This window comes from Bombyx mandarina, chromosome 23, assembly GCF_030267445.1.
Source record: "Bombyx mandarina strain Sakado chromosome 23, ASM3026744v2".
In the NCBI taxonomy this organism is placed as follows: Eukaryota; Metazoa; Arthropoda; class Insecta; order Lepidoptera; family Bombycidae; genus Bombyx; species Bombyx mandarina.
Window position 1 is genome coordinate 13,423,525 of NC_143229.1, and position 25,978 is coordinate 13,449,502.

General features: G+C 39.4%; 2 protein-coding genes across 2 annotated transcripts; one reads left to right on the forward strand and one right to left on the reverse strand.

Annotated features, from left to right (window-relative positions):
* The first annotated feature begins 301 nt into the window (after positions 1–301).
* Remo (Remoulade) lies at positions 302–12,901 on the forward strand. Its single transcript, XM_028186404.2, has 9 exons — positions 302–786; positions 866–931; positions 1,861–2,076; positions 2,862–3,739; positions 4,347–4,495; positions 5,200–5,379; positions 5,890–6,121; positions 6,561–6,686; positions 7,180–12,901. Exons 1-9 carry the CDS (start codon positions 566–568, stop codon positions 9,978–9,980), a joined length of 4,869 nt encoding a protein of 1,622 aa, XP_028042205.2. The 5' UTR covers positions 302–565; the 3' UTR covers positions 9,981–12,901.
* Positions 12,757–25,771, reverse strand: LOC114251958 (epoxide hydrolase 4). Its single transcript, XM_028186409.2, has 6 exons — positions 25,324–25,771; positions 22,433–22,743; positions 20,837–20,960; positions 17,765–17,879; positions 16,913–17,092; positions 12,757–16,474 (listed from the first exon to the last, which is right to left on the reverse strand). The coding sequence occupies exons 1-6, from the start codon at positions 25,534–25,536 to the stop codon at positions 16,341–16,343; spliced, it is 1,077 nt and encodes a 358-aa protein (XP_028042210.2). The 5' UTR covers positions 25,537–25,771; the 3' UTR covers positions 12,757–16,340.
* Between the last annotated feature and the right edge of the window lie 207 nt (positions 25,772–25,978).

Genomic DNA, 25,978 nt, shown 5'->3' on the forward strand with positions numbered 1-25,978 from the left:
TATCTGTAAACTATCTATAAGATAAGACATCATTAAGTCAAGTAAATATGTGAAGAAATACAACATTAGTAAATTAAGTTATTACATGACTTTGTAAAGGCTATCAAGAGGATTTTGAAAAAAGTGTTTTCTTTGAATCAACATAATTAAAAATCTACAAAACTAGATCACAATGATAAATTAATATAGGTACTAAATTAATAAATAATTTGACATTATAATATTTGATAGGTATTTAAAATACCAACATTCTTTTTATAGGCGGTATGGGTGAATTAGCTCGCCGTTTCAGTTTTGGAAAAATAAAAACTGTAACATTACAAATGTCGGATGTGTGTTGTGTGATTCTTATTGTTTATATTCAGTAAATGAAAAATTTATTCAGTACCGAATAAAATGCGACATTTTTTAATCGTTCATGGATATCTTACATTATAAGTTATTATTGAAACGAATTGTAAAATAATGTAATTGATGAAATCCAAGAATTTCTTAAAATGTGAATATTTTTCGTATTTGGCGTAGTGCCATAGTATAAACAGCAAATTTATCAGAAATAGGCACGATGAAGTGGTTTGAGATTTTTATTATGTCGTTGCTATGCGCAAACGGGGTGCTCTCATACTGTCCCTCACTGTGTGTATGCAAAAGTAATAAGGCAGGCGAGGGGGCATCAGCGGAACCACTGCCGGGAGAACTCAAGCTTAAGTGCGGTGGAAGTCCAGCACCGATAACTGAACTTAAGGAAATCGACCTGAGCAAGCTGTGGACCATTGTAGTTAGTCTGTATGTGTCAAAAGTATTGTTTACAATCTTAATCAATTTGGTTCAAATCTATAAATTCAGTAAAATATATTTGTTACAGTAATTTATCCGGCAATGCTATTTCTACATTGTCGAGAGAGCTGTACTTGCCAAATCTACAGAAACTGTGAGTTGATAATGTCTATCTAGTGCTCTTTGAACACAAATAAACTACTGTAATTTATGAATGTATCAAGGTCCTAATTTGATTGAATTATATTGAAATTATATTGAATTATATTATTAAATACTGTGGATTATTTAGAATATGATATTAATTGAATATTTTAATTAATTAGAAAATAATGAGTGGTTAGCTTCCATAGCAGAAGTATATTATTGGTACATTATTGAAAATTCAGAATTTACTAGACATACACTCATTGATAGCACTTGTACTACATATATGTTATGTATATTATATAATTATGACTTAAAATCATACTGCTTGTCATCATGGTTATGACTGTATTGACTGCACAAAGGTAGCTAATTATTCTAGTTACTTATACTTGCATTAGAAATTAACTGTAATGGAATGGCTAGCTCTCTTTGTGATATTGGTATTACTATGATACTGAATACTTTGATATTACTAGAGTCTACCTTATATAAACTGTATAAAAAAATTCTGCCAATGTGTCATAATGTATTATGAGGCAGATTACAGTTTTATAGAGTAAACTAGAAAAGCTTAAAGCTCTTGACTAATCAATAATTGAATAATAAATAAATATTAATAAATATTTACTAACAATCACGCCACGTTAACTGGTCCCGTGATAAGTTCGTAAAGAACTTGTGTTACAGGTACCAGATAACGGATATAAATGTAAGATTTTTATTATACACATACATATATTTAATATACATCCATAACCCTGGAAAAGACGTTTATATTTATCATACAAATATCTTCCCTTGGCGGGATTCGAACCCGCGACCCCTTGTGTAGTGACCATGTCACTTACCACTACACCAGACGGCCGTGAAAGAACGAAAATTAATGTACATAAACTAACCCATTAATTGTACTATAATATTTGATGTTCACAGAGATTTAAGCAGAAACCAGATATCATTAATAGAATCGGATGCATTTTACAATATGACAGCTTTGCAAAAGTTAGACCTATCGCAGAACCACATCAGTAATGTGTACAAGGAAATGTTTAAAAGCTTAATCAATTTGGAGAGATTGATCCTGGCACAGAATCAGATATCTGTAATGGCATCGGGCACTTTTGATTACCTAGTTGCATTGAAGCATTTGTGAGTACTCTTTGATTTTGCCTTACAACATAAAATTGTTAAATATATTATTGACTGTTAATCCACTTACATTGTTATTGAATTACATTGTAATTGAAAGAATTAAATATGTAATAAATTCCCCTCCACTGTTTCCGAGCCCTATGACATGTCCTTCTTTAAACGGGGCTTGCGGAGTGTACTCAATGGTAGGCAACAGCTTGGCTCTGACCCTGGCCACGGTAACCACTTACCATCAGGTGGGCTGTGTGCTCGTCTGCCTACAAAGGCCATAAAAAGCAACAAATATCTTACTTAACTCTATAATTACTTAGAAGATACATCTAATTGAAGTTAGGTAACACATCTTTTGTTCTTATCTTGAGTCCCTATTGGATATATTGTGTAGTGATATCCCGTAGTGCCTCTGTCAAAGACTGATGTTGAGGAAGATGTATGGTTATTAAAAGAGGCATACCCTATGATCTGACATGTTTGCATCATGCCCAGGTCTCTGGACCTAATAGTCATCTGATGAGAATCAATTATCTGGTCTATTTTGAAGGAACATTGTACAATATACAAGTGAAATGTCAATCACTGGATTCACTGTAAACTGAGACAGAGCAAACTGAGACATCACATTGTAATTTCTATGGGCTGTGAGCTCATCTGCTGATTTAGATCGGTTAGGAAGTGATAATAAAAAGCATTAGTCATAAAGCATTAAATCATTATATCTAAGTAATTTATTATTTAATTCTAAATAATAATAAAAAAACATGAAAGCGTCCATCTTATTTCAGAGACATAACAGATAATCCTCTTATTTGCAACTGTGACTTACTTTGGGTGAGTGACTGGGTACGAATCACCAGGGTAAAACTTGTGGGTAATCCAAAATGTGCCTTCCCCGAGCACAAGACAAATACAACTATAAAAAAACTTAAGATATCATTAGATTTAAAAGCCTGCAGTAATGCTTTACCCATTTCCTCATTGATCGCCAAGCCGAGCCACGATCAAGTAGTTTTCGAAGGGGATTCCTTGGTCTTGACTTGCAATGCACCATTCGCATCAGGCCTAATTAAATATACAGTTAAATGGGTGCACCCATTGCTTGAAATATGTGATGTTAATGTTACTTACACTGACATACAAGAGGAAGCAGTTGCTGAGACCACAATATATTTCTCGAATATAACTAACCATCATGCAGGAAACTGGACATGCATGTATAGTGACCAAAACAATGTGTCCCACAACTACACCATAAATGTTTATGTGATATCAAATTCGACACAGTTCTGTGAGATTAAACACACAATGACAAATAAAGGATTATACTCATGGCCGCAGCTACTATTGAACCGCACATCTTCAGTACCGTGCCGCAGTGGAGAAGGCATGGCACACAGATATTGCCATGGGAACGGTACTTGGGGTGAAGTGGACACATCCGAATGTGCATACATAAGTAATGTGACGAAATTGCTTCAGCAGTTTGCACTGTTGAATGTGAGTTTAGTTCAGTATTCAGCGGTGAATGCTACGGAAAGACTGGCAATGTTGATACAGGAGAAGACATATCCTTTGGCTGAGATTACAGACCCAGATGATGTTATGTTCATAGCACGAGCAATTAGGAATTACATGCAGTATATTGCTGAAGAAAGAGATCTGGGTATGCATTGGTCCATATTTGTTATTACTTCATACTACATTCCAAACTGCATTTCAGATTATTTAATGTAATTCTAAACTATATTATTGTATATTCTCAATTTGAGATCAATTGAGGATAAAAATATAGAAAGGTTCAGGAGAAATAACATAGTTCAGTAACATTGTACAGTTTCTAACCAATGGCATAGGTTATACACAAATATATTTAGGTTTAAATAAGATACACTCTATAGAATTATTGTAGACTAGATGAAGGCACAGAAGAGCTTAGAGTGTCCTAACATTGCCAATTTCTAATGTCTGATAGTATTTAAAGTAGATAAATAGTTTTTTTTTATTTTTTATTTATTGATTTTGTAGGCAGACAGGCATACGGCCCACCTGATGGTGAGTGGTTACCGTCGCCCATGGACTTCAGCAATGCCAGGGGCAGAGCCAAGCCGCTGCCTACCGCTTAATACTCTCCACAAGCCTCGTTTGAGATCAAGATAATTGTAGTTGTAGTACTATTTTCTGAAGGCTAAAATCACACAGCAATTCCTTTTATAGTAAGAGCCCTTCAGACTTGGAATAGTTTTAATAACTTTTATTAACCTCATTTAAAGGTTCCGCATTATTAGATGTGATAAGTGCAGTGATGAACATATCAATGCCAGTTCTCGCTAAAGCCGAGACCAAGTACGGAGCATGCACAGACATGATGAATGCTGCAGAGGATATATCCGCTTATATTAACAATGTTCACGGACAAAAGGTAATCATTGACTTAGAGACTGATAGATCTCATTCTATCTGCAACAGCATTATGATCTACTGTAGTATGTAGAGCTACAATCTGAAGGCAATATTGATTTTAATTCTGGAGTTAGCCATCATAAAAAAAGCCAAAGATATTGGACAAATACTTGAATCTTGCTAACGACATTTTCAAGATACTCTTGCATATATACAGGTTCCAAACAACAACATTCAGACTGTCAGTCTACCAAGCATTCTCACACGCTCAGTGCAAGATTTACCCTTTTTTGTCAACACTTTCAAATATATAATGTGTATAATGTGTGTAACTGGCTTTACTAATTTAGTTTGCTTGTTCACTGATTTTTTTCCAGTCAGACAATCTTTTTTTTCTCCACCTTATTCGACTTAGTGGGAGTCCCACCTAGTTCGTCAGACAGAGTAAAAAGAGTCCCATCAGACAGAATAACACATAGTCCACTTATTAAGATACTAAAGTTTATAAAAAGCACTAAATTTACCGCTAATATAGTGGTCATTTCCCAATTAATTGGGGATTAGGGCTGTGTAATTTTTCATAGTGGCAGCATGAAGGACAGTGGCTGTTATGTGAGGGATGATACTGCTTATGCTACCAATAGGTCTTACCTAACTTTTTAGGATAATCTCATTAACATTGTCTTGTATTTGTTATATAATAATATATAAATTATTTCGCAGTCAAATTTAGCGATAGAACGTTTTCGAGTGAGCGAGGGCTTTGGTGGAGCGACGTGCGTGTGGTACAGCGGGGGCGAAGTCCGAGGGGCAGAGCCTCCGAGACTGCACTGCACGGCCACCAACAGAACCGTTGCGCCCCTGTTCACACTATCCGACACGCTCATACATGCAACTGTGCAGGTACTCGTTGACCAACTGTGTGCTCAATGCGAGTTTTTTAACGTTCTCGATCGCGTAAAAGTTAACTCAAATTTGTATGGAGTTGGAACAGCGCCCCTAGCGGCAAACGTAGGCAAACTATCTTTTACGCTATCGAAAACGTTAAAAAACTCGCACTAAGCACACTGATAGCTCATCGACACATTAGTATTTCTCTATCTTCCGGCTGTCATCTGGCTGATAATAACGCGCAAACCATATTTTTTGTTAGTTTCTATCTGAGGTAAAAGTTGAATATAGCTCATTCTATACTCATTTATGAACGTGTCACGTCTGAATCTATGGATTTCGAACTGAATGTGAAATTGGGACAAGCTTTCGTTTTATCGATTTCTATGAAAACGCCACATGTAAAAAAGTGACAGTGTTTTTAATTTCAATGGTAAAATGATATTCGTTATGGTCTATTAAAATCTGATGTTATTTCGTCACATAAAGTTCTACTTGCTAATAAGAATGCATTATTTTCAGATACCCCAATCTCTGATCTTCAGCACGACAGAATCTGGTGCCCTCGTTCAGATGAAGCCTTCGGACCTGGTGGTGTCGGTGTACGAGCACGCGGCGCTGTTCCCGCTGCTGCCGACCCTGGACGACGACGCCACGCTCACGGGCCACCGGTCCAAGGACTATTACGGCAGGAGCACCAAGCGGGAGGACATGAACATCGAGATCACCTCACCGGTTGTCGGATTTCAACTCAGTAATTTAATAAGTTCCTTTTACTAAACATGTTGTACCCTAGTTTGTTCTGATGTTATGGCATGGCTGTTTATTTCTACTACAGTTATTTTTAATCGTTTTTTTAAATCGGTGACTCGTGCCACAAGGCTGGTCGCCGAATACGAATTTTAGGTCGCGGACGCATCCTCCCGTTGCCTTCCCATGTCACCTCTCTCGCCCTAAACGTAGTAAACATGTGGTACATTTTCTTCTACATTCGTGATTTCAAGTCAGGGCTGTACCGAACTGAACACCAGATGGACCGTGTTTTGTTCACGCATTAATGCGATAAAAATGTTTCAAGGTCGACGATTAACTTGATTTCTCGGCTCTAATAATCACACAAAACCGTCTCTTCTCATTGTAGATGAACAGAGTCGAAAGAAATAAAATAAAGTTTGTGTACGTTGTGTGTGCAGAGGGTACGGAGTGGTCGGGCGAGCTAGTGGAGCCAGTACTGGCGGGAGTGCGCGCTCGGCCTGGCGCTCGCACACACGTCGCGCTCTGGGACGCGCACACTCGCCACTGGACGCTCAACCACACAGGTACGGCGTAGTACCCGGCTGTACGCGACTGTACGCGACTGTGCGCGACTGTACGCGACTGTAAGCGACTGTAAGCGACTGTACGCGACTGTACGCAACTGTCCACGACTGTACGTGACTATACGCGAAATGACGTTTATGTACGTTTCTTTGCACACTAAATTAATAGGATCTGGCAGGAGGCAAATTAATAGGAGAACTGGTAGTTTGTTTGACTTGGTTCATATTCATGGTTGGATAAGTGCGAACCAGCCCTCAATTACCAACGATAGATTAAACCGCCAGAATATCTAATAATGTTATCAAGCATTATTAAAAAGAACCCTTAAGGGGCCAGCGGCGGTTTGTATTGTTGATGCCCCTGAGCAACGGCTATCGTTTACAATTAGGTCAGAAAAATATTAGTTACTGTTCACACCACTGATACAGTATAGATTCTGACAAAAAACCTTTTTAACTTATTTTGTTTAAGTAAATCGTGTACTATTTTCAGATTGTCGCATATCGCACGCAGTGTCGGAGATGGTGATCATAAGCTGCAGCCGGCTGGCGCGCGTGGGGCTGGTGCAGAACGTGGAGACCGGCATCTACGGCGCCCGCACGGACGGCGCGCGCTTCAAGGTGTCGCACCCCGCCGTGTACGTGGGCAGTCTGCTGCTGGGCGGCTGCCTCGCCTGCGCCGCCATCACCTACGCCACGTGCCACGCAGACATACTGATGCCGAACAAAACCAAGCACGCCCTCGTCAACACCTGGGTGGCCATCTGTCTGCTCTGCTTCATGTACACCCTCGGCATCTACCAGACCGAAAACGTCAGGCTGTGCCAAGCGCTGGGCCTGCTCATACACTACCTGTCGCTGTGCTGCTTGTTGTGGATGTGCGTGTCGGCCAGCAACATGTACAAGTGGGTGACGCGGGCCGACGGGCCGCCCAGGACGCCCGAGGACGAGCTACCGCCGGACGTACCCGCGCACAAGCCCATACTGGGACTGTACCTGGTCGGCTGGGGCATAGCGCTCATAGTCTGCGGCATCTCCGGAGCCGTTAACATCAAGGACTACGCCGGCTACTCGCAGTGCTTCCTCAGCACGGCCCCAGCGCTGAGCGCGCTGTTCGTGCCCGGCGGCATCTTGCTGATGTTCCTGCTGGTGCTGTTCGCGCTCATACGCTGCACCATCCGGAACATGAACGTGCAGCTGTCGGAGGGCACGCAGGCCACCGAGAACGTCGACCTGGAGATGTGGGAGCCGCAGGTGCACGACCGCGCGGAGAGGAGGAGCGTGAAGTCGGCGCCGGACTCGGAGAGCGAGGACGCGGAGCACTCGCCCATCGTGCAGCTGCGGGCGCACGTGATCGTGGCGTGTCTGTACGTGGCGGTGTGGGCGTGCGGCGCCGTGGCCGTGTACCGGCCGCTGCCCGCCTACCTGCCGTACCAGGAGGACATCTGCAGCATCGTGTACGCCGTGTGCGCCACCGTACTCGGCACCTTCGTGCTGTTCTTCTACGGCATAGCGCGCAGTGACGTCAGGGCGCAGTGGGCTCTCGTGCATTGCTATTTTCAAAAAAGCAAACAGTGCTGCAGAAACAGGAGCGTGTTCGACGCGAACCAGCGCAACGTGCCCGCGGACCCCTCCGGAGCCGCCGCCCCCGCGCCCCTGCCGAACGACAACCGGTCGCGGTCCGGCAGCCGGAGCTCCGGCAGGACCAACCCCAAGACCAACAACGGCGGCACGTACAAGGCGGGCGCTGAACTCAACGGGCAGACTCTACACAAGGACGTGTTGAAGAACACGAATGGAAAAACTCCGAACATAAACCTGGTCGTGCTGCACCGCCAACAGTACCGGTCCAACAACTCCATGCTCACGTACCCCGACACCAGCACCGTGGCCCCCGATATATTCTACAACCCCAACCAGATGAATGTCGCCAAGAAGTTCTTCAAGAAGCAACGGCAGAACATGAAGAGGAACTGCCTTGAGTTGCCGACGAGAAACGACTACGACAACGACTCGCACTTCTCGCTGCCGCTGCCCACTAAGGAGGCGTACAGCGGGATGGCCAATATAATCAACTCTGGGTCCAAGGTCAACAATACGAACATACACGTTGAGCGGTCCAACAATGGCATCAAGGAGACCCGCAACGTCGCCAACCCGAACCTTCTGGAAGACGAACACAAGGACTACAAAAGCTACACGAACGATAAGAAGACTTGGAATAAAAACGAAGATCCGAAAACGGACAGAAGCCGAGTGATGAATATTTATACCAATGTGCCAGAGACTCAAGTGCCGCAGCATCAGGTCATCAAAGCGAACGCGCCCAGCAACCTCAATGCTCAGCGGAGCAGCGTATCGGAGGAGTGCCTGCAGAGTCACGCCGACCGCCCGGAGATGAGGACCATATCGCAGCAGTGCAGTCTGGAGTACAGCTCGGCGTCGGAGATAGCGATGCCGCACACCTGCTCCGACCAAACATTGAACACGCACTCGGAAATGACGTCACTGCAGGAAACGCACAGCGCTTTGTGCTCCACCAACGAGATCACCGACACGGAGAGCTTCGGCCAGTACATAGATTACATGCAGCCCAACAAGGGCCAAGACGGGAAGGAGAACAAGGACAAATCGCTGCAGGACATATCGGAGGAATGCACCATGAACAGCGACGACGCCGCTCGCTCCGGGAGTCCGCAGCACCCGGACGCCGGGGAACTCGACAATTTGCTTCAGGATCCAGAGCTAGGGTCCAAAGATAAACTGGACGACGACAAAGACACGTTTTTCTTGGCGAAAACAACGTACGACTTCGAAACGTGCAGCACGAACGCGAGCGAACAGGGCTTCGAGAACGACAGTGACATTTACTGTCCCAACTACCAGATGTCCGAAGTGAGCATACGGAGCCACGGCCTGTACGCGCCCTCCCCCTCGTCCATGTGCCCAAACGAAATAAGCTTCAGTACAGAGGACGTTTCGAACATAGAGAACCAGTACGTCAACTACGATCCCGGATGGCGGAAAACGATAAAGAGCAATCCGAAATTGGGGAAGTACGTGCCCACTCCCGCGCTCAGCTGTCCCGATGTCAACAGGGACAGCAGCCCGGTGTCGTTCGCGAGCGAGATAGACGAACTGTACACTCAGATCACGAGTAGAGAGCGAGACAAGGACAGAACTAGTCGGAAGGACACCTGTTTAGATGTGACTTTGAACAGTGACGTCACGCTGCGGCCTGACAGTGACAGTTGTGCGAGCGAGGGCGAAGGTCGCGGGGAAACCGCTCTGTGATCTCCCGGTGTGCAGTGAAGGCATTTGTGATGAAGTGATGTGACCGCAAACATTTAAAAGCGTTAAACGAATTCTTTAGTTCAGCTCTTACAAGTTATCAATGTGAGGAGTTGATCGCACTTATACAAGTGTTCAGACGGCCTTACTAGTAGCTCATTTCAAAGTAAATTTTGTAGTTTAATTTTCTAGTTTTAAGTTTTGTAAATTGTGTATATTTATTTAAGATTTCCTAAACAAACGAAGTCTGATGAAAACATTTTTTCTATCGTCCGCGTGTCGAGTATTATCACTTAGTTTAAGAGTCAACAGATGTGCCAAATTGTTGTCGTTCGTTTCATAATTTTATCGATAAATTGTAACGATTATCGATACCTTAACGACCGGATCGACCCGACCGCCTCACCTCTAGTCCTAACGGGATATAAGACTTAGTTATATTAACTCCACTAAAACTATTAAGGCGTGTTTACACGAGAAGACGGATGCTTGACGGTGAACTTTGGTGTGGCCATATGACAACCAGTTTTTACATTTGTTGAAAGATTTGTGGTAGTTAAGCGAAATCGTTCAACGATTTTTTTATTGAAAAAAGCATTTTTACTATAAATATTGTTAATGAAAAAAAAAATTGCTTATGGTCGATAAGGCTTTTTGATGTGACGTTACCAGTGACCATATTCTCGACGTCATGATGACGTCACAAGTTCCAGTGTACCGTCAAGCACGCTCGTTCGTTTTATGGCTTATCGAAAATTATAAGAAACTTGTGTTTTCCATTGTGTGGTTGGTGCCTATGCTAAATATTATTTTGGCCTATTAATTATTGAAATAATTTTAGCGATATATTCGAGTTAATTCATTACAAAAAAATATAAAAATCGATCATTATTATTTGACTTGCGATTTATGATGCATATGCATTAGTGGCCTTTTATAATCAGGATCACAATTCCGACGGAGGCCGAAACTGGTAATATTATCAACATCCACATATTCATACAAAATTTGGCTCGTTAAAGATAAAATTTGTTCGTAAATCTTAAAAATGTGGTTTTTATATCAATATTCAATCAATATCGAGCAGTGAATGCTACCTTTAAAATATTTGTCCCTGCACTAAGTTGATACTTTTTCTTTTAAAATCCTATATGGAAATGAGTCTTTATAATTTTTCGAATTCGGCAGCTCGACAATAACATTTTTATTGATCACTATGACGTTCTATCGATTTAATATTCTGTACCGCGTATGGATGATAAAAGAAATCGTAGGAATAGAATCTCAAATGAAATTGCAATGGTGATTAATGATGTAACAGTAGTTTTGTGTTTATGTATTAGAACAAAAAACAGCACAAATATTTTCATGTATCAAATTAATATTTATATCCACAATATTAGTAGACAAATGCAATCTTAATAAAAAAACTATGGAGCTATTGTGATATACAGATCTTCCATTTTAATTAAATATACATTCGGAATACCGCGAGATGTGTATTAACTTTAGTTATTTTTAGTGTAAATTTACAATAGATATGAGTTAAAATATGGGACGTTTTTTTTTGGAGCCGCGTTTTTCATCTTTTCTCGCAAATAAGGTCTGAGACTATATCGAGCGTAACGAATTATCGTGATACTTTGCGATAAGGTCAGCGCGGTATAAGAGTAACGATTTATAACACATGTTTTTTTAATCACATATTGCACATACGGTGCGATATCGTCACTTATGCAATTTTATGTAATTTTTCATGAGAAACGTTGGAAAATTCAACATTTTATATAGTTCTGCTAGACTATAGAAATAAAATAATATTTAAACTACAACTTTAAACTACATCAGTAAAAGCAAACATCTCTTGCGTCTCTTTCATAACTATTAACAAATGTATTTTCTAATAATCAGTTCAGTGTTAACAAACATTGTATAAGTGACTTTATAGCACCGTATGTGCGATATATGTAGTCTCTTAGTTGAATAATGGCTGTTTTGCTTTCAAATAGAACGCACACTTCTTAGTCGTTTGCGCTATTGGCAGAGTGGTCGTGGTCATCAGTTCGGGTGATGGTGCGCTTCACAAGACGCCACTACTGTTCGCGTGTAGCTGCCCTTGTGCACTCGTTAACGGGACCTTTTACAGCTGCCTTAATTTGGTCGGTCTATCGTAACGGTGATCCGCCGTGCGGTCTTATACCCTCAATAATGCCACACATTACTGCTTCATAAATAGTCAGAGTGGTAGTACCTACCATTGTGTGCTCACGCTTTACCACCGCTAAAACTAATTTACCCAACAAGCAGCCAGTGGTTAGGCCACGCAATTGTGTAAACTCTAATATAGACCCGTACATCTCACGGTATTTCACATCTAAAAGTGTTTTTGTAAGTGTCTTCATTAGTGCAGTAACCAAAAAATAATATGGACTTTAACAACAACAAAAAATACACCCTTATATAGCATACGGAACTAACAAGACATTTATTTTTTTATTCTATTGGTACTGGTCAGGATATTAAAGCGAAATTATAAAATTACTGTTTTGTCAACGGTACCTGATGCGAATAGTTTTGCAACATTTGTTCAAATTAATCGGACATCTTGAAGTCTAATGAATGACGTTTAAAGGTTCCGTTACATACAAATAATGAAAGCGTGTTAAAATTAGTCCTACATAGCTTTATCAAAGTTTAATGGGCTGCAGTAACTTTTAAGTCGACCGAGTTTCTTCCATCTGATTGTAACGACACGTAACATGTAACAGTAGAAAAAAAATTTGTAGAAAATTGAAAAATATATCATGTTTATGTACATAATATTATTATTATTGTAATTGATAGAGTGAACAAAAAATTTTATCGAGAGAGGTTAGGCTTTTTGTGGGCATTTTGCGTAATAAAAGAGGCATTTGGCAATGTGTTTTATTTCGTTATTATTTACATTATAATTTTATAATATCCTATGTACGAGGAAATCGAAGATATGGCACAATATTGGTCACCACTAGTACATTTTTACTAACCCGGTGGTAACTCTATATAGTTACAAAGATTACATACCTATAAATCCATAATTGAGACCCGCTACATAACAATATATAATCTGTGGTAAAATTAAAATTACCGCCAAAAGAAGAAGCGAACATATTATCTGTATAAAGTTTTTCCGCGAATTATTAATCACACGTGTTGAAAGTTAACTGCCAACCGTTTCTGAGCACGTTCGTGAGGTCCACCACGTTCTACGAACCCAAACAGCTGAAGTTAATGCACGTTGTCTTCCTGTCTCTCACCGCACAGATCTCCTAAAGAAGACATACTGTACACAGCCCACTCAAAACCGAACGAGGAGACCGTGGATTTTACGAATTATTTTAAACTTTCACGGTTACTTATAGCACACACTGTTATGGCGCCGAACAACCCGTTTTATAACACTATGTATAAAGTTAGGATGAAAGGTGAATAATCAAGATATTTATTTATATTTGAAGCGAATCGAAGTTTGATTACAAAGACCTAACTCGAGATTTTACTGGATCTTCTGAAAACGATTCTCAATACGCTCGCCAGACAATCCTGTTTGATTCAAATATCACGATAATTCTAGTGGTTACCGTTAAAGGTTATTTGGTTTAAGCGACATAAAACAAAAATACTTCTTCAGCTATTATAGTATAGGGTAAATTGGATTGAAGTTCAATTAAAAACATCGAATTGTTGATGCTAATCTATACATAAAAATAAAATTGGAGTGTCTGTTTGTAATATTGAAATAACCGCTTTTTACTACATGCATATGAATATATATATGGTACATACACCAAAATAACATTTTTTACAATTTTTGTCTGTCTGTCTGTTTGTTCCGGCTAATCTCTGGAACGGCTGGACCGATTTTGACGGGACTTTCACTGACAAGTAGCTAACGATGGAGTAACTAAGGCTACTTTTTTTAGACTAGCTTTGCCCCGCGGCGTCACCCGCGGTATGACGGGACACAACGTCGCGGGACTCAGCTATCAATAATAAAATTTAATGTGTCCGAAGCGAAGCGAGGGCGGGTCGCTAGTACCAAATAAAACAGAACTTTAATTACATACAAAGAAAAAAATGTCGCGGATTAAGCGAAATGTCTCTTAAACCTAATAGCTTTTCGCCCCTTTATATTATTTCGTATAGCAGTTTCTACATATTTCTTGTCTTAATAATTTTTATACACAATTTTTTGTTTATTTTTAAAATTGAATACAATACTTAATGGCGTATATTCTGAAACTTCAGTTAGGGCTTAGTACTCAAACAGTGAAATGCCTAATGTAAATATTTTAAATAAATCACAATATAAATTCAATACAGCCGCAAACCTTGGCTAATAAATACAATATAAAGTTACTTAATGCATTTATTTATATTACTTTTTATTAGGAACTTATTATATAGTTAAAAATATATAAATTCGTTAGAAGTTATGGACTAAACTTATAAAGAATATATAAAAATGTTATAAACTAATCTATTTTATTGTAAACTAATTAAGAGGATTGAGATTTTAGACATTGGGCAGTAAGCGTAGCGCATAGATCTTGTTTAGAAATGTCCGTCCGCGAAATAAGATTCTTGTTGAAATTCGTATGTGGGAACTAATTTATAGCTCATTTTGTGTTGAGTGGGCACCACAGCCCATAGACACTTCATCTAGAGATATGAGATGTATCTATGATTCCATGTATCGCAGAACTAGAACGCAAAAGGGCTTTGGTGTGGTATTGGAAGGGACGGCTGTTCCGACTCTGGCAAGACTCACCGCCACACGAGTTATGCACACGTACCAATAGTACTTTTCATACCCGATCCTGTGGATCGAATGGTAAGCAGTCGACGTGGCCTTAAGCACGTCGTAACGGATCCTCCCGGTCCATTAACGGTGCTTTTAGGTACCTCAAGCACTGGTCACCGCCCTCGCCGAACCCGTCGCTTGCGACGAAAGGCTTGACGAGTAAATTAACCCACAGACACAGCCCACTGAGTTTCTCGCCGGATCTTCTCAGTGGGTCGCGTTTCAGATCTGGTGGTAGATTCTGCGAAGCACTGCTCTTTGAGCCCCGTGAGCTCACCTACACTTCAAGAAGAAGCTGAAATAGCCTATCAAGCCTATCAGCATGGGGAGGAAAAAATAAATGCTTTGAAGAGACCAAATTTCTACTTATGGGATACGTAGAATATGACCAAAAACTTAAATTGAACAGGTCTTAAAAATTAAAAACGCATGTGGACGGATCTTAAAATTTGTGAATCTAAACGCAATGTCTTATTAATTGATAGATAGTCTTGTTGAGTATAGTTTAGTACTGACTGCAGCGCCGTGTTGCATTCAGCTGTTTTCCTTCGCAAACCGCAAACAAAACAAACATACAGTACTGCGCGAAATCATAGCATCTCGCTCTTCGCGGCTCCCTGTCTCGCTCGCACCCGGCACTGCGAGACGTTTGACAAAACTGCGAGATACAGTACCCGCCGATAAATATTGCACATCGACTTTTGGAAAGAGACAATCGGCTAATTTCGGTCACATACTGCCTAGGTGACGTTTGTCAGGCGTTGTTTAAGCGGTGGAGTGCGGTCGGACTGTTAGAGGTTCGTATGACAGAGATAGCGCTCTACGAAGCCGACATTAGCCGATTGTCTCTTTCCAAAGGTCGATGTGCAATATTTATCGTCGGGTACTGTACTTTAGTTCGCTACAGCCTGTGACTTCCTGGTGGAAGTGGCTGCCGGTATGCTTGCTGCCCCAAATCTAATCTCAATCCTATTCATAATAACAATAATAAGCCAATAGCTTCACTTTCTAGTAAAAATCGTAAAAAAAATCAACATCATTTGCAAAGTTTGCACTAATGAAAGTTATTAGAATTATTAAAAAAGGAGAGATTCAAAAATCTCCATTCTGTAAAAAATAATTGTGATGATGCGTGCGTAACGATTATGAAAATTCAAATCTAAATCAATATCACTACATAAAAGCCCCAAGAGGTCAACATTATTTTAATTCATTTTTTTAAAAACATCGATATCATTTTGCAAAACTAGTTTCAATTTCGATTATTTGAAATAGAGATTAAACTATCGAACTATAAAAAACTAAGACAATGAACAATGTTGGAATTTGACAATATTAGCCGATTAAACTAAAGATACATACTAGGAACATTCAGTTACTTTTAATTTGAATGTAATACTCTTAATCTAAAATATCAACTATAATCCAGCAAACAGACCTTATATTTTATGAAGGTAAATGAAACTCATTTACATACTCCTATAATGAACTTGATGTTTGTTTCTATTGACAAGCTGTCATTACGAAGTGACAGCTGACAGATGCACGGCGTGCGGCGGCAACACGAGCCTCGCGCGTTCGGCCACCGCTCCCAGGACGCGACCCATCAGACTCTTAGGGACTTCTTCTGGATTCGATTTGATCGTGTCCTTTTCTATAGGAATATTAGAAACATAATTATAAAATAGATAAATTAATAAAACAATAAAAAAGTTTTTTAAGCTTAGCTTTGCATAGCTTTGATCGCGGGCTTTGAGCGCGGCGACCGAATCAAGAAATTCCGTAACGAAAATAAAACCTAACACCCCCACTCCGTCTACCTGTAGCTCGCGTTCAACATATTCATACGTTGCGCTTGTGTAGTGTTTGTGAATAAGCGCGCGGCGTGACGTCGCACTGCATGCGCATCATGATAAGTCTGCCCATCTCTCTCTCACGCAATCTATTCTCTAAATATTAGCCTATCCATTAAGTACATGTATTTTCTACATGGATACCAAGTTTCAAGTCAATCGGATGCATGGTTCAGTAGTTATAACGGAACATCTGTAAAAACCACTGTAGATTTATATATTAATATAGATTTACTCACCTATCAGAAATTCGAGTAATAAACCGGGCAGGGCGGGGTGCAGATGAGGCAGCAGACGTAGGGCCGGTCGGGTGCAGTGCGCGGCACTTCTGACCAGCATGGCGGCGGAGTGTTGCTCCCCGACCAGCAGTGCCGCGGCGTCCACTCGGGCTTCAGACGATATCCGCCACCAAGCAGCGCCTGTACACCACTTCGTTTCCATGGAAATGCATAGGTCTTTTGGTTTAAACGAGTAGACAAGTGCCCAGCTCATTTACTCGGTGATGGATTTAGGTTTGAGGCCGCCATAGGCCCTGTTTATCGCGCCGTCCAATATTAGAATAAATGTCATTCATTTTAAATACAAAATAATTTCATTTTTTTTTTTTATAAAAATCAATCTAAACTCATTTTCACAGGAGACTGTCTTTACCTTTTTTTCTTCTCTGAAATTTTGGTATTTTGAAAATAAATTGCCGCCACCTCAATACATGCCTGCCTTAGTCCGGGTCTCATGGGTCTAGGTGTAAATCCATCATTGCACTTGCTACTAAGCGTTTACTAAAATATATCAATGTCTTCGAAGTCTCAAAAGACCCTACTGTGGCGATAGCCATTACAGAACACAAGATGACAGATGCATGTATCTCGCTTACGAGATTTTCAAGATAAGCTTGCATATATACAAGTTCCGAACAACAACATTCGGACCGTCGGTCTACCAAGCACTTTTACTTCACTCGGTGGAAGAGCACTTAATAACGGATGTGCTATGTTTTATTCAAGGCAATGAAAACTGCTAGTCATCTTGAGACAAAAGGTCGAAAACATTAACAGTTATTGCAAAACAGGCTGTGAAAAAAAAAACGATACCTCTTATATAATTGAGCGGTCCCCTCCAGTCGCGAGCCCGCGAGTTGAGCCAGCGTCCGTTTTCTCCCTCACACAGTTCGCCCTCCGCCAACCATTGCTCGGGAAAATAGGGCCACTGAAAGTTTTATATCTACTTGATCAAACCAAAGGAACCGTTCTGTGTGCTTAGTGCGAGTTTTTTAACGTTCTCGATAGGGTAAATGTTAACTCAAGTTTGTATCGAGTTGGAACGTTTGCCTACGTTTGCCTCTAGGGACACTGTTCCAACTGCATACAAATTTGAGTTATCTTTTACGTTATTGAGAACTTTAAAAAACTCACACCAAATATACTGGACAACGAAGTCGAGGAGTGTGGTTGATTCATGGTATAAAATGAAGAATTCACCATCAAAAATATCACTTAACGAAGGCTCTGTATGCCGAAAGTATCACCATCGATAAGGCTATATTCGTAGTTAACTTTGTTTCGAAGACTATTCAGAGGTACGTTCTCAGGATATAATTGGATACTGTTCTTTAAATGCCCAATGGTCGTTTTTATCCTCCTATTCTTTAGTTATTGCGAAATGTAATATAAAATGCTTTGAGTTGATTTTTTTTTAAATAATTAGATTGAAGCAGACAGTTTTAATCCCGCACCCATAGCATTCATGTACACATGCAAATACCCTACTTCTTTAATTTTGCGATTGTTCACATTTCCTTTTAGATCAGATTTACATACATAATCCGTAATTAGTTATTTATTGGACGCGATTTAGGACGTGGTTATCGAAATAACATGTTACCTACACTGATTTTTTTGTATAGCGGTGAACTTTGCTAGATAGGTCTATTTAATATAAAAATCTAAGACAAAGCAGTTAAGAATCGATTATCTCTTTTGTCGACAAATTTTTCCAATGTCGAATTTAGATTATTCAGCAAACCCCATCCGGTCACCGTTCTCGTCGAACCCGTCGCTTGCGACGAAGGGCTCGACGAGTAAATTAACTCTCAGACACAGCCCATTGAGTTTCTCGCCGGATCTTCTCAGTCGGTCGCGTTTCCGATCCGGTGGTAGATTCTGCGAAGCACGGCTCTTGCTAGGGTTCGTGTTAGCAACGTCATCAGGTTTGAGCCCCGTGAGCTCACCTACAAACGTTAGGGTTACGCTGAAATAGCCCCTAAGGCTATCAGCTTAGGTAGGAAAAAAAAAAAAAACAGCAAACCCTAATAATTATGAATTGTCGTACGAAGAAGCACAGTGCAGTAAAAGGCCAATCAATGCCTTATGAGATTTATTTTAAAATTTATATTAAATTGTTTCCGAATGCAACATAAATAATTGTTTAATGAATAATAAAGGATGTCAGTATTTAGGCTTTAATGTCTTATTGACTCATTTCTATTGGAAATAGTAACATGTTATTAATGAAAGAATTTCTCGTAATTATGACAATTTCATTGAATTTCGGACTCATCGCTCTTGGGAGCTGATAGCTTAACAAATAAATATTATTTTTATTACTCATGTGTAAAATGATACATTAATAAATTCTAACAAAATAATGCTAGTCTATCACCGAAACCTTAATACGACTCGATTAATGTTGAATTTTTTTTGGGATTAGTTGGGAGTACCTGTCTTATTTTTTTCCATTACGTAAAGCTGCTTGCTTTGAGACTACGCTGTACTATATATACTATAGTATAGTATAGCAAGCAACCTAAATTATCCAATAATATATAGTACAGTACAGTGTGAACGTGTCCATAACAATGTATGGTGTGCGATATTGTTGTGCTATGAGCTATATACTATATGCTATTATATTAAAGCGTAGACTGAAAGCTGCCTAATACCTAGTAGTACCTAGTAATCGTTTTTATTATTTTGCCTAAGCCCACTGAGTTTCTCGCCGGATCTTCTCAGTGGGTCTCGTTTCCGATCCGGTGGTAGGTTCTGCGAAGCGCAGTTCTTGCTGGGGTTCGTGTTAGCAACGTCGTCAGGTTTGAGCCCCGTGAGCTCACCTACTAGTTAAGGTTACGCTGGAATAGCCTCTCAAGGCTACCAGCTTAGGTAGGAAAAAAAAAATTATTTTGCTCTCGAGAACGATTTCACATTCTTAATAATAATTATAATTACTGATCCCGCTATTACTTTTATCTTCTCATAAATTACGAGTGCCATAATTATGTCAGGTCTTTGTCTCGATATCTCAGTGAGTCAATTAAATCATTCGTAACGAGTCCTTAGAGGGTCCAACGAGGACTTTAGACTCTAATAAATCTCATAATGAATTAACAGTTATTTAATGGTCAAAGCTTCTGAGTGATTGGATCGCTCTTTCATTTACTGTGTATTTTTAGGGCATTCGCTCGGTAATCTCGCTTACATTGAAACTCCTGGGTTGCCAAGTATCAAAGAAAAAGGTTAACGTGTGTGCTTAGTTTGAGCTTGTTAACGTTCTCGATCGCGTAAAAGTTAACTCAAATTTTTATGGAGTTGGAGCAGCGCCCCTAGCGGCAAACGAAGCGAAGTTGTTCCAACTCCATACAAATTTGAGTTAACTTTTACACGATCGAAAAGTTAAAAAACTCGTACTAAGCAGACTGGGCTCAGGTTACCCGGGGAAATGTTAACTTAACTTGGGAACTGCAACAGAGTTCGAAGTGGAAATTTAAGGTACTGATTTCCTCCCCGTGTATACAATTCCCCGGGATAAAACAAAATGCGAAAATTGTCTGAAATATAGAACATGAAGTCTAGAAGTAATAAACAAGCATGCACAAATACTGCTACAAAGTTTATATGTATGGTCATTATCCAATAATCGGGTATGTGTATGGTTTTTTAGTTCCCATCTTATCCTTCTGCTCACATACTTCCACTGCTAGACAGGCATCCCCAAGCCTTGCCACAACGACCGGCCCTGCACTGCCTGCATGCAGGGGATCCCCGCGATCCTCAATAGGTCGTCAGTCCACTTTGTGTGAGGTTTATCCACGCTGCATCTTTTTAATTTAATTATCTTTTTAATTTACTATTCATAAAGTTACATTGCCAAATTGTGTTAAAGTTTTATACCTGGATGAAATGGAGGGCTTCTCTGCAGAACTTGGCTGGTGGGAATTCCCAATATAAATTAGGATGGGGCGCTTCTATGACCGCGAACTTACTGACCATCGGGCCATAGCAGTGCGCTAAGTACCTGTTGAGGGAAACAACAGTTTAATTAAGGAAACATTTGGGTATAACAGAAATTTTCGGGCATTTTGTGAGCTTGGGATTACCGTTTTTGAAATATCATAGACAGGAGTTAATAAAAAAAAAAAAAACACGTTATTTGCTGGGTATTACGGCATGCTCTTTAAGCGATATTTAAGGGGGGTATTTTATTGTCATAGGCAGAGGGGTGGATTGTCGAATCTGAGGAACCACGCTATCCAAACGTGCTAGTTAATTGACCATCATCATTAGGGTAGTTGTTTTAAAAAAATCCTGCTTTTGGACGATATAGTAAGTCTATGTGAAGATAGTTAGTATGAGCTGTTAATCACGTATCTAGGATTATATTATTACGCATACAATGACTTCATAAAGTCCTTATCTTTAAAAAAACAACTACAAAATGTAATTTGGCGAGACCAAAGCCTATCGTCGGATAAACATTAGTAATCAGGATAGAAATATTTGGAATATGTAAGTTTATCTATACTTATTAATGAATTGTAATTTATTCTTATTAAAATTACTCATTCCTTTTTGTTTCAATTTCTTATTTTGATGTCAAACGATAATACGTATTTTAGTTGCGATAACAATTAAAAAAAAACACAACCTCTTTCTTTTAAATTTGGTGTTGGAATTGTCTATTTTGTTTCCACAATACTTCATATTCACTAAAACTTTTGTTGGTCGATTTTCACTACTGATGGGCTATCATACGGTTCGGGCACCATCATACTATTTCTGTCTGTCCTTCATACGTTCTCATATGAAGGATCGAACAAGGGTGAGTGGACGTATTCAAGTTGTGATGTCTATTAACAATTTAATAATATGGGGTTTATTATCATCATCTACAGTCTACAGCATTACAATAGAACACGGAAAGCGATTTACAGTAATGATGGAACATAGTTTAACATACTCAAACACTGTTAAGATTATCTGCTGTGATCTTGCAGCGTAACTCTCGTAAAAATAACGTTTATTTCCGATTTTCATACAATTATTCAGCCTGAGCATTTTCTATTATTATATTGAAAAAAAACAACTGATAGTTTTGTCACCAATTTGACATCGTCATAACGTGACCGCAACATCCGCTCAGTATGTAAGGCCGGCGCCTCAAATGTGAAGGCTATGTTACCCATACTCTCAATAATTTTATCACAAGCGGCAGTATCACTGCTCATAGAAGTTTTCAAAATATTCATAAGGGTAAACGTATTTTTCAATAAGCAAATTAATTCGAAATAAATATGGAAATCATATTCTTTTTGAACAGAGTTTATAAGAAAGTTCTTCATTCTCAGCTTAATTTGTTTTTGTTTGTTTATGGCGTGAGGCGACAAGTGGGTATATTTTATATATTTAATGATACTTACAAGGAAGCATGGTTGAGTGGTAGTAAATCGAAGATAAAAGTGAATTTTAATTATCTAAACCGGAACATACCAAGTTAGCATCCCTCCAATTCCAAAGCCAATCACAATGGCAGGCTTCTTCGGAGACGCCCCTAAAGCTTCCATCAGATTGGATAGCTCCTCAACAGCCCTCGGTGGTGATAGTTCTCTTCGGCTCCCTCCCTCACTGCCGCCAGTCCCTCGGAGGTCTAAAGTTATTATGTGATAGCCATGATCTGTTAGGGTCTGGACCATGCTCGACCAGTTCGGAGCCCAGAGGTCGGTGGTCTCCGGGGCATCGCAGAGAATAAGGATCATTTGCCCCGATTTAGGGCCTGTTTCTACGTAGTGATATTTTACTCCCTGCGAATTTAAAGGTTTTTTGAGTAAATTTATTATCGGTACTTACACAAGTAATCTGAGGGAAATGTTTTGGAAAACACAAACATAGGGTCAATGATCGAGATTGCTACTTAACGTAACATCTAACAACACACATCTAACAATGCTGTATACAAGGCTTATGTACAAGGTAGGCACGGAGTAAAGTGGCTGGTGTAACCTTAGTAGGAGACGACGGTGTGATCGAAATATCGTAATCCACAACCATCCTTTCAGATCCCCTACCATCGGTATTCCATTAACGTAAGTAAACAGTAATAATAACAGTAGGTTTACTGGTGGTAGGACCTCCTGCGAGTCCGCACGGGTACTTTTTACTTTTACGCACGGGTACGGTTTACTTTTTTCGTAATTTTAACGTAAATGCAACGAAGGAATCGTATTTAGAACTAGCCATATCTGGATAAGTGATGAGTAATACTGGTATTAGGACGTCTTGTGACGGGTAGCTACCACCACCCTGCCTATTTCTGCCGTGAAGCAGTCATGCGTTTCGATTTGAAGGGTGGGGCAGCCGTTGTAACTATACTGAGACCTTAGAACTTATATCTCAAGTTGGGTGGGGCATTTACGCTGTAGATGTCTATGGGCTCCAGTAACCACTTAACACCAGGTGGGCTGTGAGCTCGTTCACCTATCAAAGCAATAAAAAAAAAGATTCCTATGACGATTGCGTGTAAAGAAACATTTTTTATTTGACACTTTGCTTGCACGCAATTTTAAACAACTAAAATGATGTGATGGTGAGAGTGTGTTGGCCAATCGTCGGCAAGAGTTCGTGCCCTAGTGGAAAAACGTGTGATGCGACTGTACCGGGATTCCTTTGAAAGAAAAAGCAAGACCTTCCTAGCAGTAACATTACGTTACGGACATGAATGGAAGGAGGAATCCATTATCCGAACAAAAGTGCTTGAAGGTCAAGGTAAAGGTCACGAACTTCAGCACTGAGGAACACGATGCAAGGAGGAGGAAGCACGTAATCACAAACGACTCCTAGGGAATAAGATCATGTAGTAATAATAAAAATCCCCAGAATTTTATAAAGTGGCTTAGTTGATGGTAGTAGATCTTCCCTAGTTCTGCCGCGAAAATACGTAGTAGTATGAGATGCGAGATGTACATACATAAATAGGACTTTGATCTAACATCTCAAGGAGGGGGCGGCATTGATTTTGTGACGTCTGTGGGTTTAAAAACAAACTTAAGCATAATGTGATTGTAGTAATAAAAAAAGTAAGTCATGCAGATGCGCTATTGCAATATACATACTTAGTATGATTTCATTTCAAATTCCTCTTAATTACACCGAGCTTTTTTTTTTTTTAAATTCAGTCCAGGTACATTACCATTTCAAGTTTGAACTGTTTCCTTGTATATGTACTCTAGTAGTGTCGAATCATGATATTTTCTATATTATAGATTTGGAAACTGTCTGTTAGATTATAAACAGAAATCAGAAAGTAAAGAAATTAATTTCATCAAGCACATCATAATTATATTTAATATGTGAATGTATGTATATTCTGGTTAAAAAATCACCAAGATCTGAATTCAATTGGTATTGATTTCAATAAATTTTGTATGTAATGAGTAGGTATCCAAATATTCAATAACATTTGCCCATGGGTCTTTTGAAGAAAAACAGGCCCTCTGGTGGAAGATCTTCTATTTCAATAAAAAAAATTGAATTGACTTCTTTAATACCCACTAGTAATGCAAGAAGCTTTTTTTGTCCCTACCTATGCTGATAGCCTTGAGAGTTTATTTCAGCTTCTGCTTGACGTGTAGGTGAGCACACGGGGTTCAAGCCGGAGTGTTGCTAACACTGGCCCTAGCAAGAGCAGTGCTTCACAGAATCTACCACCGGATCGGAAACGCAACCCACTAGGAAAATCCAGCGAGAAACTCAGTGGGCTAGTAAGGAGCATTCTTCAATATATAATATGGGTAGGCTTTTTAATATTTGTAAAGGTTTTGGTGACTGCATAATGTTTAAGTTATCTACATCTAATTATTTTATTTCAATTTGTTCATTTGTCTGTGATGCAAGTTATCAAAATAATAGAAGACCGTTTTAAAATAGAAAGTTAACATTTGTCATGATAAAATATTTTTGTTGTAATGAGTAATTGTCAAAAGTTTTAATATTGTGTTTTAGGAGATAAGTTGGGTAAGTAATTAGATAACATATTTCACATAATAAATTGTATAAGTGAAATGGATTTTATTTGCATATAATAACTTGTTTTAGGAAGATTTAATAGTAATAATAATAAAAACTTTATTTTAAATTGAAGTCCTCTTTCTCATGATGTTTACATATTCAGAATACCGATTTATTTCTATCAAAATCTGGTTATTTTTCTTTTTTATTATTTTAGACAGCCATGCATTCCAGGTATAGTGATTTACAAAACAAATTATCTATCTACCCTACAAACATCAGACGAGTTTTACTCATTTTCCTTATATTTAAAAAAAAGTATTGATTTAATTTTTCGAGAAATGATCACAGATAAATTTTAATTTCCACAAACTTACCATTATTTTGATATAGCAGTGCGTCCCCACACTAGCGTCCACTGACATCTCAACCGGTGGAAAATTCTTTGACAATTTTCTGCGGTGACCTTTCCATAAGTTTTTGACTAGGATCTTCAAAATTTGCCACATTCCAAGGAACAAACATTTCAGCACTAATTCCACCGCGTCCCAGCCACTAACCACTTGCAAAACATCGTTTTTCGCACTCATATTTCATGAAGTTTATTTTGTTTACATGAATTTACACAATAATCACGTTGAGCCGTTTAGTAAGCTCAAAGGTCTACGATATAATGTTATGTACGGCGCGTACAATGCATTCTTATCAATTTTTATCGAACTTCAGAGAGCGTATGTAGTGCACTTAATTAATAAGTGTTTAATGTATTATCTATGGCGTAGTGGTTGAACTTCGAACTAGGTAGGGTCCTTCGCTAGAAGTAATAGTGTTCTGTGGTAGGGTCTACCTTCGATGAGGAAAGCGGTTATAACATAAAATTGTTATCAAAACAAGACATTGACATCTGACAAGTGTAATACAGGAAAACATTGCCTCACTTGTTGTAAATTTGTAAAATTAATTTCACGAGTCTTCATAAATTTGACCCAATCGAATATTCAGTTAAACCTCGTAGTGTAAAAAAAAAGAGAT